This window comes from Oncorhynchus mykiss, chromosome 5 (assembly GCF_013265735.2).
Source record: "Oncorhynchus mykiss isolate Arlee chromosome 5, USDA_OmykA_1.1, whole genome shotgun sequence".
In the NCBI taxonomy this organism is placed as follows: domain Eukaryota; kingdom Metazoa; phylum Chordata; class Actinopteri; order Salmoniformes; family Salmonidae; genus Oncorhynchus; species Oncorhynchus mykiss.
Window position 1 is genome coordinate 60163387 of NC_048569.1, and position 17250 is coordinate 60180636.

Genomic DNA, 17250 nt, shown 5'->3' on the forward strand with positions numbered 1-17250 from the left:
AGTGTGGTGTCAGGAAAATAACCTCACACTCAACGTCAACAAAACTAAGGAGATGATTGTGGACTTCAGGAAACAGCAGAGGGAGCACCCCCCTATCCACATCAATGGGACAGTAGTGGAGAGGGTAGTAAGTTTTAAGTTCCTCGGCGTACACATCACAGACAAACTGAATTGGTCCACCCGCACAGACAGCATCGTGAAGAAGGCGCAGCAGCGCCTCTTCAACCTCAGGAGGCTGAAGAAATTCGGCTTGTCACCAAAAGCACACACAAACTTCTACAGATGCACAATCGAGAGCATCCTGTCGGGCTGTATCACCGCCTGGTACGGCAACTGCTCCGCCCACAACCGTAAGGCTCTCCAGAGGGTAGTGAGGTCTGCACAACGCATCACCGGGGGCAAACTACCTGCCCTCCAGGACACCTACACCACCCAATGTCACAGGAAATTCCATAAAGATCATCAAGGACAACAACCACCCGAGCCACTGCCTGTTCACCCCGTTATCATCCAGAAGGCGAGGTCAGTACAGGTGCATCAAAGCAGAGACCGAGAGACTGAAAAACAGCTTCTATCTCAAGGCCATCAGACTGTTAAACAGCCACCACTAACATTGAGTGGCTGCTGTCAACACACTGACTCAACTAAAGCCACTTTAATAATGGGAATTGATGGGAATTGATGTAAAATATATCACTAGCCACTTTAAACAATGCTACTTAATATAATGTTTACATACCCTACATTATTCATCTCATATGTATATGTATATACTGTACTCTATATCATCTACTGCATCTTTATGTAATACATGTATCACTAGCCACTTTAAACTATGCCATTTTGTTTACATACCCTACATTACTCATCTCATATGTATATACTGTACTCGATACCAACTACTGCATCTTGCCAATGCCGTTCTGTACCATCACTCATTCATATATCTTTATGTACATATTCTTTATCCCTTTACACTTGTGTGTGTATAAGGTAGTAGTTTTGGAATTGTTAGGTTAGATTACTCGTTGGTTATTACTGCATTGTCGGAACTAGAAGCACAAGCATTTCGCTACACTCGCATTAACATCTGCTAACCATGTGTATGTGACAAATAAATGTGATTTTATTTATTTGATTTGTATGACACTACAAGCTTGGCACACCTGTATTTGGGGAGTTTCTCCCATTCTTCTCTGCAGATCCTCTCAAGCTCTGTCAGGTTGGATGGGAAGCGTTGTTGCACAGCTATTTTCAGGTCTCTCCAGAGATGTTCGATCAAGATCAAGTCCGGGCTCTGGCTGGTCCACTCAAGGACATTTAGTGACTTGTCCCTAAGGAACTCCTGCGTTATTTTGGCAGTATGTCCAGCCAGCCTCACATCCGCAGACCACGTGTTTGGCGTCGTGTGTGCATTTTATCCATGGCAGCTTGAATGCACAGAGATACTGTAACGAGATCCTGAGGCCCATTGTTGTGCAATCCATCCACCCCCATCACCTCATGTTTCAGCATGATAATGCATGGCCCCATGTCACAAGGATCTGTACACATTCACCGGAAGCTGAAAATGTCCCATTTCTTCCATGGCCTGCATACTCACCAGACATGTCACACATTGAGCATGTTAGGGATGCTCTGGGTAGACGTGTATGACAGCGTGTTCCAGTTCCCGCCAATATCCGGCAACTTCACACAGCCATTGAAGAGGAGTGGGACAACATTCCACAGGCCACAATCAACAGCCTGATCAACTCTATGTGAAGGAGAAGTGTTGTGCTGCATAAGGCAAATAGTGGTCACACTGGTTTTCTGATTCACACCGCTACTTTTTTTTTTTAAAGCTATCCGTGACCAACAGATGTATATCTGTATTCCCAGTCATGTGAAATCAATAGATTAGGCCTAATTCATTTATTTCCATTGACTGATTTCCTTATGTGAACTGTAACACAGTAACATCTTAGACATTGTTGCGTTCATATTTTTGTTCAGTGTGTTCAGGGACAATTAACACGAATCCACGAATACAACATATATATTTTGTGTAGTTTGTGTGGATTTGTGTATATATTCGCTTCCCCGTATTGAATGTACCTTTCTCTTGTATATTTTTTGCACCCCCGTTCAGTTGGTGGCAACAATACACCACCATCTTCTGCGTGTAGCGCGACGTAAAACTCAAAAGAAGAAGCGCACGTTTAGGCGTTCACAATTATAAGAACACTGCCCCTTTTCACAAACTGTTTTCAGATGACATATGCGCAGTGGAGTTCCCTGTTCATAGTGCGCCATTTTGTGACAGTAGGCCGCTTGTTTCGTGCAAGAGATTAGTTAACCTGTGCTTGCAAACAAAATAACGTTTTCTCAGTGTAATCATGGCTGAAAACTATTCGACGGGGGAAGCAGGGGGCGTTGAGATTCCTGAGGGAGCAATTCGTAAATTGTCGGAGCTGAGAGTCATTGACTTGAAAGCAGAATTAAAAAGACGAAATCTGGACGCCACTGGCATCAAGAGTACGCTGACAGAGAGACTGAAAAAGGTAACGTTAGCCATGCTAACTAGTAGCTAGTTAGATGTGCTTATGCATCATGATAATTCACAAATTAACTGGAACCAGTGTCACGTCATTAGTTAGTTGCATGATGTATATAACCACTAGTATTTGCTAGCTGACTAAGTTGTATATTTCAAATAAAGGAAGCTAACGTCAGCTAGCCATGGCCTTGCGTAGCCGAACGGCAAGGCCTTTGTGAGCGGTAGCCACATGGTGCCCTTTCCCAAACCTCTCCTCGGGCACCCCTGCTCCGTATTCCAGAACTAGCTAGTTTAGCATACATGATTCAACAAATGAAAGCCTTAGTGATTAGTTGACCATTTGAATCCGATGTGTTTGTACTACAATACATCGAATAGGTTTAATGCTTGTAGGCACTGGAGGAGAGGTTAAGGAAACACTGAAACAAGGCCTGCAAGCTGGCTTGTCAGATGTTTGTTAGTGCTAGTTGTTGAACATTATCACTATGTTGTAGCAACTAGCACTGTGTTATAGCTGACCACAGCCGTGTGTTTGATAATAGTCGAGTTGGCTAAACTGAAACCAGATATAACGTATTTAACTAGCCAGGTAACTATAATAATTCCTTATGTAATTTCTCCACAGGCGATTGAAGAAGAGGGTGGAAACCCAGATGAGATGGTGGTTGTTCTCGATGCAACTCCTAAGGCGGCACTGGCTAAACGGACCTCCAAAGGTATGTTTAGGGAGTGAGACCAAGGTCTTAATTAAGCAATATTGTCTTGGGGTAAATTGATATTAGGGACTTAAATATTAGTTTTTAACCCCACTTTTCTCCCCAGTTTTGTGATCTTTATTTGCGATCCAATTACGGTCTTGTCTGCAGGGAAAAGACCAGAGAACGATGAATCAGAGGACTGCACCATTGAGGAAGATTCAGGTGATGGCCAGGTGAGCATCTACCACCGTTTTTATCTAATGCAATCACTATGCACTCCCTGGATAACAATCTATTCATAAATTCACCTTCCATAATTCCATTCAAGGATGACAACATGCAGGACATGGACATCCTGGATATGAATGTGCTTGATGAGGCTGAGAATGACAACAGTATGCCGGCAGAGGAGGAGTATGACACAGATGAAGTCCTGAACTCTCCTTCAGATGAAGTCAACACCGAGATCCTGGCTGACGAAGAGGCCATGAATGAAGATGAACGCGAACGCAATGGAATCTCTGGCTCTCTTGAGCTGATGCGTGAAGCCAAACCTGAAGAGGTGAGAAACTCGCTTCTGTTGTGGCACAGTCATATCTAATGATTCCAATATTCTCACTTGTTTTTTGTTTTTTTTATTTATTTGGAGGCACAGCCTGAATTGGCAGACATTTAAGAGAAGGAAGATCTAAAAATTAGTTAAAATAAAAATAAAATGCAAGCACATTTCATAATAATTTGTTTAGACTGTAAAACCCCATTTGTGCTAGGAGCCATGTTACACAAGATACATTTTCCTTTTATTCCATTAGGTTCAAGAGAAGGATCCGAAGCCCAAAGACTCAAAGGAAGAAATAGGTACTGTTGAAAAGGGGTTGGAAGTTGAAATGAATGCACACTATCTTTTTGCAGTGTTAAATCCGGTATGCAATTCGTTTTAGATTAACATTCTTGCCTGTGGTTGGTCAGGAAGAGACTGGAAATCCAAAGAAAATTGCTGACTGTGTGTTGATGCTTGTTAACTGGAATTGCTAAACACTGATATATGAATCTGTCTGTTTTGGGCACCCTCCTATTATTAAAACAGAACTGGTTAACAATCTGAAGCACAAAGACAGTAATTAAAGGTTTAGTTGTTGCAGTTTTAGCACGCAGTGTTTTTAGCTTGCCACGCAAAGACCAAGAAGAGAAGACTGAGGCCCATCATTTGAAACCAACCATTCAAAAGCCTTTTTAGGACTCTGACTAATATTCTCACTGGAGATGAGACTAATGGACTTGTTATACAAACCAAAAGAATTCTGAATTCGCTGTCACTTACCAGATTATGGACACTCATGAAGTCAGCAATTGCATGAAGATGGACCTTCATGGAGCCTCTGCTGATCTTCTGGCTTTCTTCAGATCAGATCTTTTTCTGCCTAGGGATCAGGTGAACTGAAATGGTCGACTTGAATGAGGAGTTAGGCTGCTTGGTCAGTCTCTTTGGTTTTTCCAGTCTCTTGTTACGTGTGTATCTGTGTATACGTAGTTCAATGACAGCGGAGGGCCACGTCCTTTTCCAGCCTTGCCAGTTCCACGTTAACCATTGCTGTGTTTCAGAAGTAATTAAACTCTGTGCCATTCTATTCCTGTTAAATCCGTAGAAACTGATAAAGTAGCCGGGTCTTGTTTATCTGAGCCGCTAAATGAAGAGCGCCAGGAGCCACCGACAGAAGATCAAGCCACCATCGGGGACAAGGTCAATGTTGCCGAGGAAGACAATTTGGAGCCTGAACTGTCGACTAGCGACATGGACGTTGCTAAGCTAACTGCGAGTGAAATGAAAGACACTGGCGACAAACAAAATGTTCCCGACGAGGCAGATGACGCTGAAAGCGAGTGCGCTCAGGCTGTTAGCGTAAGCGAGCAGGGCGCGGGTGAAACCGAAAGCGCTGTTGATTCGGAAATGGTCTCTAAGGCTGAGGGTGAGGAGAAGACTGAAGAGAATGCTGCAGAATCAACGACAGTGAAAGAGTCCTCTTCTGTTGAGGGTGATGATCAGAAAAAGAGGTTTGTTGTTTTCTGTCTACTAGAACAATGGCTATCTCTGTTGCATTGGGTCCTTTTTTTAGCAAGTTTTGGTGCTCCTCTGGATGTAAAATGGTCTGCATTTGTGTCAAGTTATCATTTTGTCATTTCCCACCCCTACCTCACCTCTTTACCTTCATAAAGTAATGTATTGGGAGTTTCTTTGGCCATGTAAGGCTGCCTTGTAACATTGACACCCACCCAAATCACTGTAGTGTTGTATATGCTGGGGTAATTACTATGTGCACAGGGTAAGTATAATTCATCTGGATGAGCCCCCTCCCCCAGGTCTTCTCACTTCCAGATATTAATTGTGTGTTCTCTTTGTCTTTAGTTCTGATGAGGAAAAGGGTAGCAAGCCTGACTCAAAAGATGAAAAGGGTAAGAGTAAACATTGTTCATTCTGTAATTGTGATGTGTCCATTGTAGGAAATTGCAATAGACTTCCTCACACCTGAATGAGGTGCTGAATCAGCTCTGATGAATGATGAATGTCTGTACATTTGTCTCCTGTTTGTCTGTGTTCTGAAAGGCCCTGCAGGTAGTGCTCCAGCTAGTAGTGGCAGAAACCTGTGGGTTAGTGGCCTCTCCTCCAACACCAGAGCAACTGATCTAAAGACTCTGTTCAGCAAGCACGGAAAGGTCAGTATCCTGAGGGGAAAATAAGCTATTTTTTTGGTATATATGTTCATGCAAGATGTAGGTGTGAAATTGTACTGTACTTTTGGACCCCACACACCTTCCCTGCCCACGAATTAAGTGTTCTATCCTTCTCCGTCTCAACATCAGGTCGTTGGCGCTAAAGTGGTGACTAATGCCCGGAGCCCCGGGGCTCGCTGCTATGGTTTTGTCACCATGTGTTCCACAGAGGAGGCCACCAAGTGTATCAGCCACCTGAACAGGACCGAGCTCCATGGTAGAATGATCTCTGTGGAGAGGGTGAGGGTCATTATCTAACATCTATATCAGTGGCCACTGCTCTAAACCTGTAGTTTTGTCAAATGTATGGGATGCCTTCATTCAGAAAAGTGAGGATTGACCATGCCAACCTGCATGCATTTTGCGTGCCATATACGCCATTTGAGGGCTTCTAGTTGGCACATTGTGGTGTTTCACTTAATAGGGATAGGCGTCCCGCTAGCGGGACACCTGGGAAAAATATCCGGTGACGTCAGAGGGCGCGCAATTCAAATAAATAATCGTAATATTAAATATTCAAGAACATACAAGTATCTTATGTCATTTAAAAGCTTAAATTCTTAATCCAACGGTGTTGTCTGATTTACAATAGGCTTTACAGTGAAAGTGTTGAATAGACTGACTTCTAGTGGAAGCCATAGGAATTGCAATCTGGGAGCCAGAATTACATAGGACCCTTAGCTATCCATTGTAAAAGCCTAGAACCTAAAAAAAATAACATTCTGGTTGGTATTTCTTTGGCCTTTCGCTTGCCATATCAATTCTGTTATAGTCTCAGATATTATTTTAACAGTTTTAGAAACGTCAGTGTTTTCTATCCAATGCTACCAATTATATGCATATCCTGGCTTCTGGGCCTGAGTAACATGCAGTTTACTTTGGGCATGTCAGTCAGGCGGAAATTCAGGAACCTAGACCCTATCCCTAACAAGTTTTAACTGTCTAAAGTTGGAGCTGAGCCAATCAGACGATTCGGGCAAGGATAAAATGATCTCTAGCTCTCCGCTCCGGCCTGCCCTGTAGTCTTAAATCCTCTTGGAACTACCCATCCCGGATCCGGGAGAATTGTCAGCAACTACACTAATTAGCATAGCGCAACGGTCAAATAATCTTACTAGACAATTTTCATATTCATGAAATCACAAGTGAAATATAGCGAAACACAGCTTAGCCTTTTGTTAATCACCCTTTCGTCTCAGATTTTGAAATTATGCTTTACAGCGACAGCAAGACAAGCGTTTGTAAGTTTATCGATAGCCTAGCATAGCATTATGTCCAGCTAGCAGCAGGAAGCTTGGTCACAAATCAGAAAAGCAATCAAATTAACCGTTTACTTTTGCTCTTCGGATGTTTTCACTGAGACTCCCAGTTAGACAGCAAATGTTCCTTTTGTTCCAAAAAGATGATTGTTATACCCAAAATACCTCTGTTTGTTTGTCACGTTACGTTCAGAAATCCACCGGAAATAGCGGTCACGACAACTCCGGAAAATTCCAAATTATATCCATGATATCGACAAACATGGCAAACGTTTTTTATAATCAATCCTCAAGGTGTTTCAAATATCTATTCGATAATACACTGCTCAAAAAAATAAAGGGAACACTAAAATAACACATCCTAGATCTGAATGAATTAAATATTTTTATGAAATACTTTTTTCTTTACATAGTTGAATGTGCTGACAACAAAATCACACAAAATGAGGCTCAGTAGTGTTTGTGGCCTCCACGTGCCTGTATGACCTCCCTTCAACGAAAATGCATGCTCCTGATGAGGTGGCGGATGGTCTCCTGAGGGATCTCCTCCCAGACCTGGACTAAAGCATCCGCCAACTCCTGGACAGTCTGTGTTGCAACGTGGCGTTGGTGGATGGAGCGAGACATGATGTCCCAGATGTGCTCAATTAGATTCAGGTCTGGGGAACGGGCGTGCCAGTCCATAGCATCAATGCCTTCCTCTTGCAGGAACTGCTGACACACTCCAGCCACATGTGGTCTAGCATTGTCTTGCATTAGGAGGAACCCAGGGCTAACCGCACCAGCATATGGTCTCACAAGGGGTCTGAGGATCTCATCTCGGTACCTAATGGCAGTCAGGCTACCTCTGGCGAGCACATGGAGAGCTGTGCGGCCCCCCCAAAGAAATGCCACCCCACACCATGACTGACCCACCGCCAAACCGGTCATGCTGGAGGATGTTGCAGGCAGCAGAACGTTCTCCACGGTGTCTCCAGACTGTCACGTCTGTCATCATTGCGCCAGTGGCGAATTTGCCTGTCTTGGTGTTCTCTGGCAAATGCCAAACGTCCTGCACGGTTTTGGGCTGTAAGCACAACCCCCACCTGTGGACGTCGGGCACTCATACCACCCTCATGGAGTCTGTTTCTGACCGTTTGAGCAGACATATGCACATTTGTGGCCTGCTGGAGGTCATTTTGCAGGGCTCTGGCAGTGCTCCTCCTTGCACAAAGGCGGAGGTAGCGGTCCTGCTGCTGTGTTGCCCTCCTACGGCCTCCTTCACGTCTCCTGATGTACTGGCCTGTCTCCTGCTAGTGCCTCCATGCTCTGGACACTACGCTGACAGACACAGCTCGCATCGATGTTCCGTCCTGGATGAGCTACACTACCTGAGCCACTTGTGTGGGTTGTAGACTCTGTCTCATGCTACCACTAGAGTGAAAGCACCGCCAGCATTCAAGTGACCAAAACATCAGCCAGGAAGCATAGGAACTGAGAAGTGGTCTGTAGTCACCACCTGCAGAACCACTCCTTTATTGGGGGTGTCTTGCTAATTGCCTATTTCCACCTGTTGTCTATTCCATTTGCACAACAGTGTGTGACATTTATTGTCAATCAGTGTTGCTTCCTAAGTGGACAGTTTGATTTCACAGAAGTGTGATTGACTTGGAGTTACATTGTTGTTTAAGTGTTCCCTTTTATTTTTTTGAGCAGTGTATATCAACCGGGACAGTTGGCTTTTCGGTAGGACCGGGAGGAAAAATGGCTACCTCTTTTACGCAAGAATCACTCAGCCATCAGCTGGCCACTTACGCAATGTGCCCGTTTATGCTCATTCTTCAACATAAAGGCGTGAAACTACGTAGACACCTTAGGGAAGACGTAGAAAAAGGAATCTGGTTGATATCCCTTTCAATGGTCAATAGGGATGCATAGGAAAACAGAGCGTTCAAAAGAAGTCACTTCCTGATTGCGTTTTCCTCATGCTTTCGCCTGCAATAACAGTTCTGTTATACTCACAGAACATATTTGTACAATTTTGGAAACTTTAGTGTTTTCAATCCTAAGCTGTCAATTATATGCATATTCTAGCATCTGGTCCTGAGAAATAGGCAGTTTACTTTAGGAACATTATTTTTCCAAAAATAAAAATAGTGCCCCCTAGCTTCAAGATGTTATTACTAAGAAATGTCCCCTTTTCAGGACCCTGTCTTTCAAAGATAATTCATACAAATAACTTCACAGCTCTTCATTGTAAAGGGTTTAAACACTGTTTCCCATGCTTGTTCAATGAACCATAAACAATGAATCAACATGCACCCGTGGAACGGTCGACACCGAACGGTCGACACTAACCGCTTAGACGTAGGCAGTTAAGGTCACAGTTATGAAAACTTAGGACACTAAAGAGGCCTTTCTCCTGACTCTGAAAAACAAATAATTGATGCCCAGGGTCCCTGCTCATCTGCATGACCGTGCCTTAGGTATGCTTCAAGGAGGCATGAGGACTGCAGATATGGCCAGAGCAATAAATTGCAATGTTCATACTGTGAGATGCCTAAAACAGCGCTACAGGGAGACAGGACGGACAGCTGATTGTCCTCGCAGTGGCAGACCATGTGTAACACCTGCAAAGGATCCGAACATCACACCTGCGGGACAGGTACAGGATGGCAACAACTGCCCGAGTTACTCCAGGAATGCACAATCCCTCCATCAGTGCTCAGACTGTACGCAATAGGCTGAGAGAGGCTGGACTGAGGGCTTGTAGGCCTGTAAGGCAACAACGTCGCTTATGGGCACAAACCCACCGTCGCTGGACCAGACAGGACTGGCAAAAAGTGCTCTTAACTGACGAGTAGAAGTTTTGTCTCACCAGGGGTGATGGTCTGATTTGCGTTTATCTTCGAAGGAATGAGCGTTACACCGAGGCCTGTACTCTGGAGCAGGATCGATTTGGAGGTGGAGGGTCCGTCATGGTCTGGGGCGTTGTCACACCATCAGACTGCGCGTACACGCAAGCTCAACTCTGTGCGTTACAGGGAAGACATCCTCCCTCATGTGGTACCCTTCCTGCAGGCTCATCCTGACAACTCTCCAGCATGACAATGCCACTAGCCATACTGCTCATTCTGTGTATGATTTCCTACAAGACAGGAATGTCAGGGTTCTGCCATGGCCAGCGAAGTACCTGGTTGCAATCCCGTTGAGCACTTCTGGGACCTGTTGGATCAGAGGGAGGCTAGAGCCATTCCCCTGAAACCAGCTCATATAGGCTGTCTACAATGTTTTTAAAACCCTATTCAGACGGGACTTCTATTATTAGAGAACGCTGGTTATGTATTTATAACCCAAGAATGTCCGTTACGCCAGAGGTCGATTCGGACAGAATTATTTTTTTCCAAAATGCTCCCTGTAATTATTTCTCTCAATAAATTGACAGTTATGACAGAAGCCTGGGAAAAAATTCTAGACTTGTCCAGGTGACAACAGGCTACACTGATAACTCAAGTTTCTTTAAACGATACCAAACCGTCTTTGCTATAGTGTCGTCATAATATTTCAGTTGTGGAAGTGTGATCATTAGGCTATTTTAGCAATCCACAGTAGTAGACGTCCTAAATGTCCCCCAGCCTAAACAATCCTGTTGTGGTAATTCCTACACAGGGACACTCAAAGTCAATCTTAAATGAATCATTGTTTATTGTCAGTGCACTGGAGAGGTTCTCAAACTTGATGCACCATAGTGAATGTCTGTCAGGAGCTCTAAAGGGACAGTCCTGTTCCTGGTCCTAGTCCTGGTCCAGTCCTCTTTTATATATGATAGACAAGTCATATTTGCATAATTTTAGCTTATTCATAATTCATTCAACGTTTGTTTCATTCATGTGACCGACCAATACATCACGGGCTTTTGGGTTTGCTGCCAAATAGCAGACACTAAACAAATCCTCACTATCAGTCACTAGCATGAACACAGAAATTGGTTTATAGAAAGCACCAACATAACATTTTCCATCACAGCTCACTTTTTATCAAATCAGTTAATGACTTTTTGCTCAAACCGCGAGCAACGCCTGTCAAACTCTAACATTTCTCTCATAGCATGAGAGATGCCGATTCGCAAAGGGCTAGTATTATCAGAGGAGGTTATGGTTGGAAATGTTACTCTCCTGGCATGGAAAATTTACTGACATGGCAGATTCGGACGTGACTGAAATTGTACTTTTGTACACAATTACATTACCTGAGTAAAACTAATCCCATCTGAATAGGGCTTTATATTTTGTATTTATTTAACTAGGCAAGTCAGTTAAGAACAAATTCTTATTTTCAATGACGGCCTAGGAACAGTGGGTTAACTGCCTGTTCAGGGGCAGAACGACAGATTTGTACCTTGTCAGCTCGGGGGTTTGAACTTGCAACCTTCCGGTTACTAGTCCAACTCTCTAACCACTAGGCTACCCTGCTGCCCCACAGAGCGTGAGCGTATCCGCCTGTTAAGAAAGTATACATTTTTGTAAAAATGTGTACATCAATCATTTTCTAGTTAGCTACTGAACCGCAGCCGATTACCAAGTACCCGTAAGTCTAGCATACCATTCCTGCTTCTGCCAACATCATTATTAAGCAAAAAAAAGTGCATTTGATGTGGGAAGTGTGGGATTTGCGCGGGAGCCGGAGATGCTGCTGCCACCCTGAAGTGGTACTCTTAAAGAAAAATGTTTTTTAAAAATCTTCCATGGTTGGCAAGTCTGCCGTTTTTATAATCCGACCTCTGTTCCAGGCTAAGAACGAGCCTGCTGGCAAGAAGCCTGCTGACAAGAGCGATGCTAAGTCTGGCACCGACAGGAGACACTCCTCAGACTCCAAGTAAGCTCTGAGGTCAATGTCATTACACATTAAGCTATGTACCTATTGTATGTCATCAGATTCTAGATTCATGTTTTTAACCATTTTCTCTATCCAGGTCCGATGCCAACAAGGATGAAATGGCTGAAGGTGAAGTCGGAAAAGATGGCAAACGTAATGAGAGGACAGTGGTGATGGACAAGTCCAAGGGAGAGCCTGTCATCAGCGTGAAAGCCAAAAGCAAAGACCGGGTAAACTACCCAAACGCTGAAATCTATGCTCAGTCTATTGAAATTTCACCTCAAACTATTGTGGTAAAAATGATTATGCAACATGAGCTTTTGTCTTGTTCAAAACAGAGCTCCAAGAGTCGCGACCGCAAGTCCCCAAGCAAAGAGAAGGACATCCTGTCGTTTGACCAGATCAAGGAGCAGCGTGAGCGCGAGAGACGGAGGCAGCGGGAGAGGGAGGTCAGGGAGGTGGACAGACGCAGGCCCTCTGGGTGAGGAGTTGCAATAGCTGCACGACATTTCACCTCAATGCTAAGAATGAAGCCAGCTTGTACACTGTTAGCTTGTTACAGCAGTTAGAACGCTTTGAAAAGAGACGGATCATTCAAAGTTATTCCACTAAATATCTCCTATGCTTTCTGTTTGGCCCAGGGAGCGCGGCAGTGGCCCAGACCGTGGCAGCGTGGACAACCGCACAGAGCGTGAGCGTATCCGCCTGTTCCGGGAGAAGGAGGAGCGCGAGCGCCTCCTGCGGAAAAGGAACTGGCTAGAGGTGGAGAAGGAGCGGCTGAACTTTGACCGCATGGAGCGCGAGTTCCTGGAGCGCGAGCGTCAGCGTGTGGAGTACGAGCGCCGGCGTGAGCAGGAGAGGATCCAGCGGGAGAGGGATGAGCTCCGCAGGCAGCAGGAGCAGCTGCGCTTCGAGCAGGACCGCCGCCCCCTCAAGAGGCCCTACTCCGACCTGGACAACAGGTACACACTTCGTCCACGTCTGCCAACCTTTCACCCCTCTCCACAGCGTCAGTACCCCTGTTTGAGTTACCAGGTCTCTTATCATAGACTAGATGGCTGTATATGGCCATATAACAACCTCAGCCTTACTCTAGCTCTTCAGTGTGCATGATTGTCATCTAAAGACTTGCATGGTTTGAAAATATTTTATTGCGACTGACAGACCTGCTGCTTGTAGGAAAGACGACTGGCAGGACAAGAGGCTGGCTATGGATGACCGCTATGGGGGGCGCTCAGACTTCGGTCGCCAGGAGCGCTACCAAGACATTGACCACAGGGACCGCGGTCGCTACCAGGACGATGCCGTCATTGACAGGTACAGAGTAGACTAAGGTTATTTGCAGTGAGCTGACACCAGCTGTCATTACTGTTTATAACATCTGTTATGTAGGTCTTATGATGGGAGGGCCTCAAATATTTTCCGCCTGTTTCTGCATCACTTGAATTGATGCTTATATTTATACTTACATAAAAAGCAGTTTTAATGGCCAACTGCTTGGTGGTGAATTTGTGGTTGTATGCCACACGTTTCGGTCAATAATCAATGTGTTCAGTAATGTTTAATGTAATCTTTCCTGTAGGAGGGACACTTCACGGGCTGTAGTTGCAGACAGGGATAGCACGGTAAGAGACATGGCCTCATGCAATCTACTCACAATGCCCCATACTGACCAAGCAAAAACAGGTTTTTAGTTTTTTTTTTGCAAATTTTATATAAAAAAATATATATGTATCGTGCTCGCTCTCTGCTATGAGACTTGAAATTAAGCTCAGGTGCATCCTGTTTCCATTGATCATCCTTGATGTTTCTACAATTTGATTAGAGTCCACCTGTGGTAAATTCAAATGATTGAATGTGATTTGGAAAGGCAATCCTGTCTAAGGTCCCACAGTTGACAGTGCATGTCAGAGCAAAAACCAAGTTGTGAGGGCGAAGGAATTGTCCGTAGCGCTCCGGGACAGGATTGTGTCGAGCCACAGATCTGGGGAAGGGTACCAAATAATTTCTGCAGCACTCAAGGTCCCCAAGTGGCCTCCATCTTCCATTTTAAGAACGTTTGGATCCGCGAAGACTCTTCCTAGAGCTGGCCGCCCAGCCAAACTGACCAATCGGGGGAGAAGGTCCTTGGTCAGGGAGGTGACCAAGAACCCGATGGTCACTGACAGTGCTTTAGAGTTCCTCTATGGAAATGGGAGAATCTTCTGGCAGGACAACCATCTCTGCAGCACTCCACCAATCAGGCCTTGACGCTAGAATGGCCAGAGCAAAGTACAGAGATCTTTGTTGAAAACGTATTCCAGAGCGCTCAGGACGTTTCACTTTCCAACAGGACAACGACCCTAAGCACACAGCAAAGACAACACAGGAGTGGCTTCGGGACCAGTTTCTGAATATCCTTGAGTGGGCCAGCAAGAGCCTGGACTTGAACTCTATCGACCATCTCTGGAGAGACATGAAAGTAGCTATGTAGCAATGTTCCCCATACAACCTGACAACACTTGATAGGATCTGCAGAGAAGAATGGGAGAAACTCCCCAAATACAGCTGTGCCAAGCTTGTGGTGTCATACTCAAGGCTGTAATCGCTGCCAAAGGTGCTTAAACAAAGTACTGAATCAAGGGTCTGAATACTTAGGTAAATGTAATATTTCTGTTTTTTGTTATTTTTTATCAATTAGCAAAATGTCTAAACTGGTTTTTGCTTTGTCATTATGGTGTATTGTGACGATTTGTCTCCCCTCAATTTAATACATTTTAGAATAAGGCTGTAATATAACAAAATGTGGATAAAGTCAAGGTCTGAATATTTTCCCAAAGGCACTGTATGCTATTAGGCACCAATATGAGTTGTTGATCATGTCGTACCACTGTTTTACAGCATTTGGTGCCTTTTTAGAAATGTGATGCGATTTTGTTTTTAATTGTGCTTCCCTCACCAGCACTTCTCGGACCGTACCGAGAGGCACGGGAGGGACACCTGGACCGCAGCAGGAAGTTATGACAAGCGTACTATTAATCCAAGGTTAGTTTGATTTTAGATGGTTTTGTTAATTTTAATTTGCTTCTCACCAGATGGATGCCACGGTGTGCTTTGAGCTGCTCATCACTCTGTCTTTCTTTCAGGGAGGGCCGTGACTGGGACAGAACCTGGCAAACCGGTCGAGACGGGGGCATCCCAGGCCAAAGTCACATGGGGGCACGGGGAGGAATGGCGAGGTAAGCTCAAATATGTGCTTATGGCAATATTGATTATGTTTTTGAGACATCCGGAAATGTGGGGCCAGTAAGTGCGAAATCCTTTATCAATTCTGGTCCTTATGGTGTCTTGTTTTCTGACCCCCAGTCGTGGAGGAGGCTACATGACAACCGGGACCTCCCAGTCCCTCTCTGGAGCTCTGAATCGTCAGAATCAGATGATGCAGGGTGGCGGGGCCTTCGGTCGCCGCTACTGAGGTCTGAACACCCTTGTTCCCAGTCACATGTTTAGATGTATTGTGAAACTGTCTGCAGCATGTATATTGCTCACAAAAGCTTTGTGAATTCGATGTTGCTTTTATAGACCCTTTGACTTTTCTTCCTCCTTTTAAAATTTAAGATTGCAATTGAATTTAACTGAACATCTGAGTTTTAAATGTCTGATCAGATCATTCATAGTTTTTTCACTCTGAATTACCTTTTTTTTTTTCAAATAGAAAATTGATAAATTCTGTTCAATTTGTGTGTTTTGTATGTGGTTGAATCTCGGTAAGAAATGCTCAGGAATGCGTCTGCTTAAACTTGGTTGCGGAAAAGTATGAACACAATGGTTATGATTGCATTTCAGGCTTAATTTCAATTACTGTCAAATGTGGCATTGTCTTAGTGGTAATGTACAAATCTTTTAAGAATTTGTATTGGATAGTAGTAAACGATTAACTGTGTTTGATTCAACTGCAGTTGTACAATACCACCACTGGATGGCACCAGATGGCTATTTTCTGTGAGATGAAAATGCTGCCTAATAAAGTTTTCTTTTTGCAGGCCAAGGGCAAACATTTTTATTTACTTTCTCGTCATGATTGTTTTTAAGAGCAATGTTTTGCAATCAAATATTACTAACACAGGTTTGGTTTGTGGTAGATAACTCTCCACAAATCAAAAAGAATTAGACCCAAGAGCTCTGGGCTCTTCATGCAACCAGAGACATAAGTACATTAATCATCTTGCCCTAGTGAAATGTGTTATGTGGGTATTTTCACCTACATACTTGTAGGCTACATGTTTGGAGTGTTACATTTTTTTTGTGACCATCTTTTCATAATGAGCTTAAGAGTGTTAAAATAACCTGATTAGTTTGGCATGATTGTTGTCTATCTACTCCATAGGGCCTAGGCCACACTGATGTAAACAGTTGTTTAAAATTGACGTTTTGTTTAATCTACTCGATTTTCTCCTAACCTACCAGCAGTTTTCCCCTCTAGCAGCCTGCCATAATCTTTGGTGTCTATCTTGCCCAGCTCAGAGATTAAAGATTAATCTTTGGTCCAGTCATAGAATTAGCATACTATGATAGACATGAACCTTAAGGTCAGCCATCTTGGTCAGGGAGTTGGACAGACAAGTTGTAAATGCAACAAGTACTGATATTGTATCATAATAGCGTTCAGTGTTCCAAGAAAAACATTTAGACATTTACTGGCTGTTTGTGTATTTTAGAGGCTATTCATATAGAAATTGTATTTATAGTGACAGTATTTTGGGTAGACAGTGTAATAATTATCACATGCGTAACTTATTTTCCTGCATAAGTAAAATCAGAGGTTTTGGATTTCTCCCTGACCAATCTGGTTGCCATTTTCACCACATTCTGGAATGTTGACGGTTAAAATTAGCTAGATAACCAACAACTGTAATGACGTATTTGAGACGAGTGCTCATTGTGAAAATGTATTTGTTTTCAATAAACATTGGAGACAATATAGTTTACATGTCAACAAATCTAAACCAACCCTGTCTGTTTTGCCCGCGACAGTTTTGTTGCTAAACCACCAACCCATCGATGGGTCCGGTACTGTCTTCGTGCCCAATTCGCGCCACACACACATGACGGGCGTTGACAGAAAAACCCGACTTGCTAGCTAACGGATCCA

At 44.0% G+C, this 17250-nt stretch overlaps 1 protein-coding gene across 2 annotated transcripts; it reads left to right on the forward strand.

The window, feature by feature from the left end:
• Window positions 1-2221: 2221 nt before the first annotated feature.
• Window positions 2222-16888, forward strand: LOC110524208 (scaffold attachment factor B2). Of its 2 annotated transcripts, none has more exons than XM_021603650.2 (18): window positions 2222-2543; window positions 3165-3255; window positions 3406-3470; window positions 3566-3799; window positions 4050-4095; window positions 4884-5289; window positions 5642-5688; window positions 5840-5949; window positions 6097-6246; window positions 12034-12119; window positions 12217-12349; window positions 12458-12600; window positions 12761-13081; window positions 13284-13436; window positions 13702-13744; window positions 15061-15143; window positions 15245-15337; window positions 15465-16888. In XM_021603650.2, exons 1-18 carry the CDS (start codon window positions 2379-2381, stop codon window positions 15571-15573), a joined length of 2478 nt encoding a protein of 825 aa, XP_021459325.2. In that variant the 5' UTR covers window positions 2222-2378; the 3' UTR covers window positions 15574-16888. The 2 variants fall into 2 exon arrangements, with proteins under 2 accessions (XP_021459325.2, XP_021459326.2); XM_021603651.2 differs by having other exon boundaries at window positions 13299-13436.
• Window positions 16889-17250: the final 362 nt, after the last annotated feature.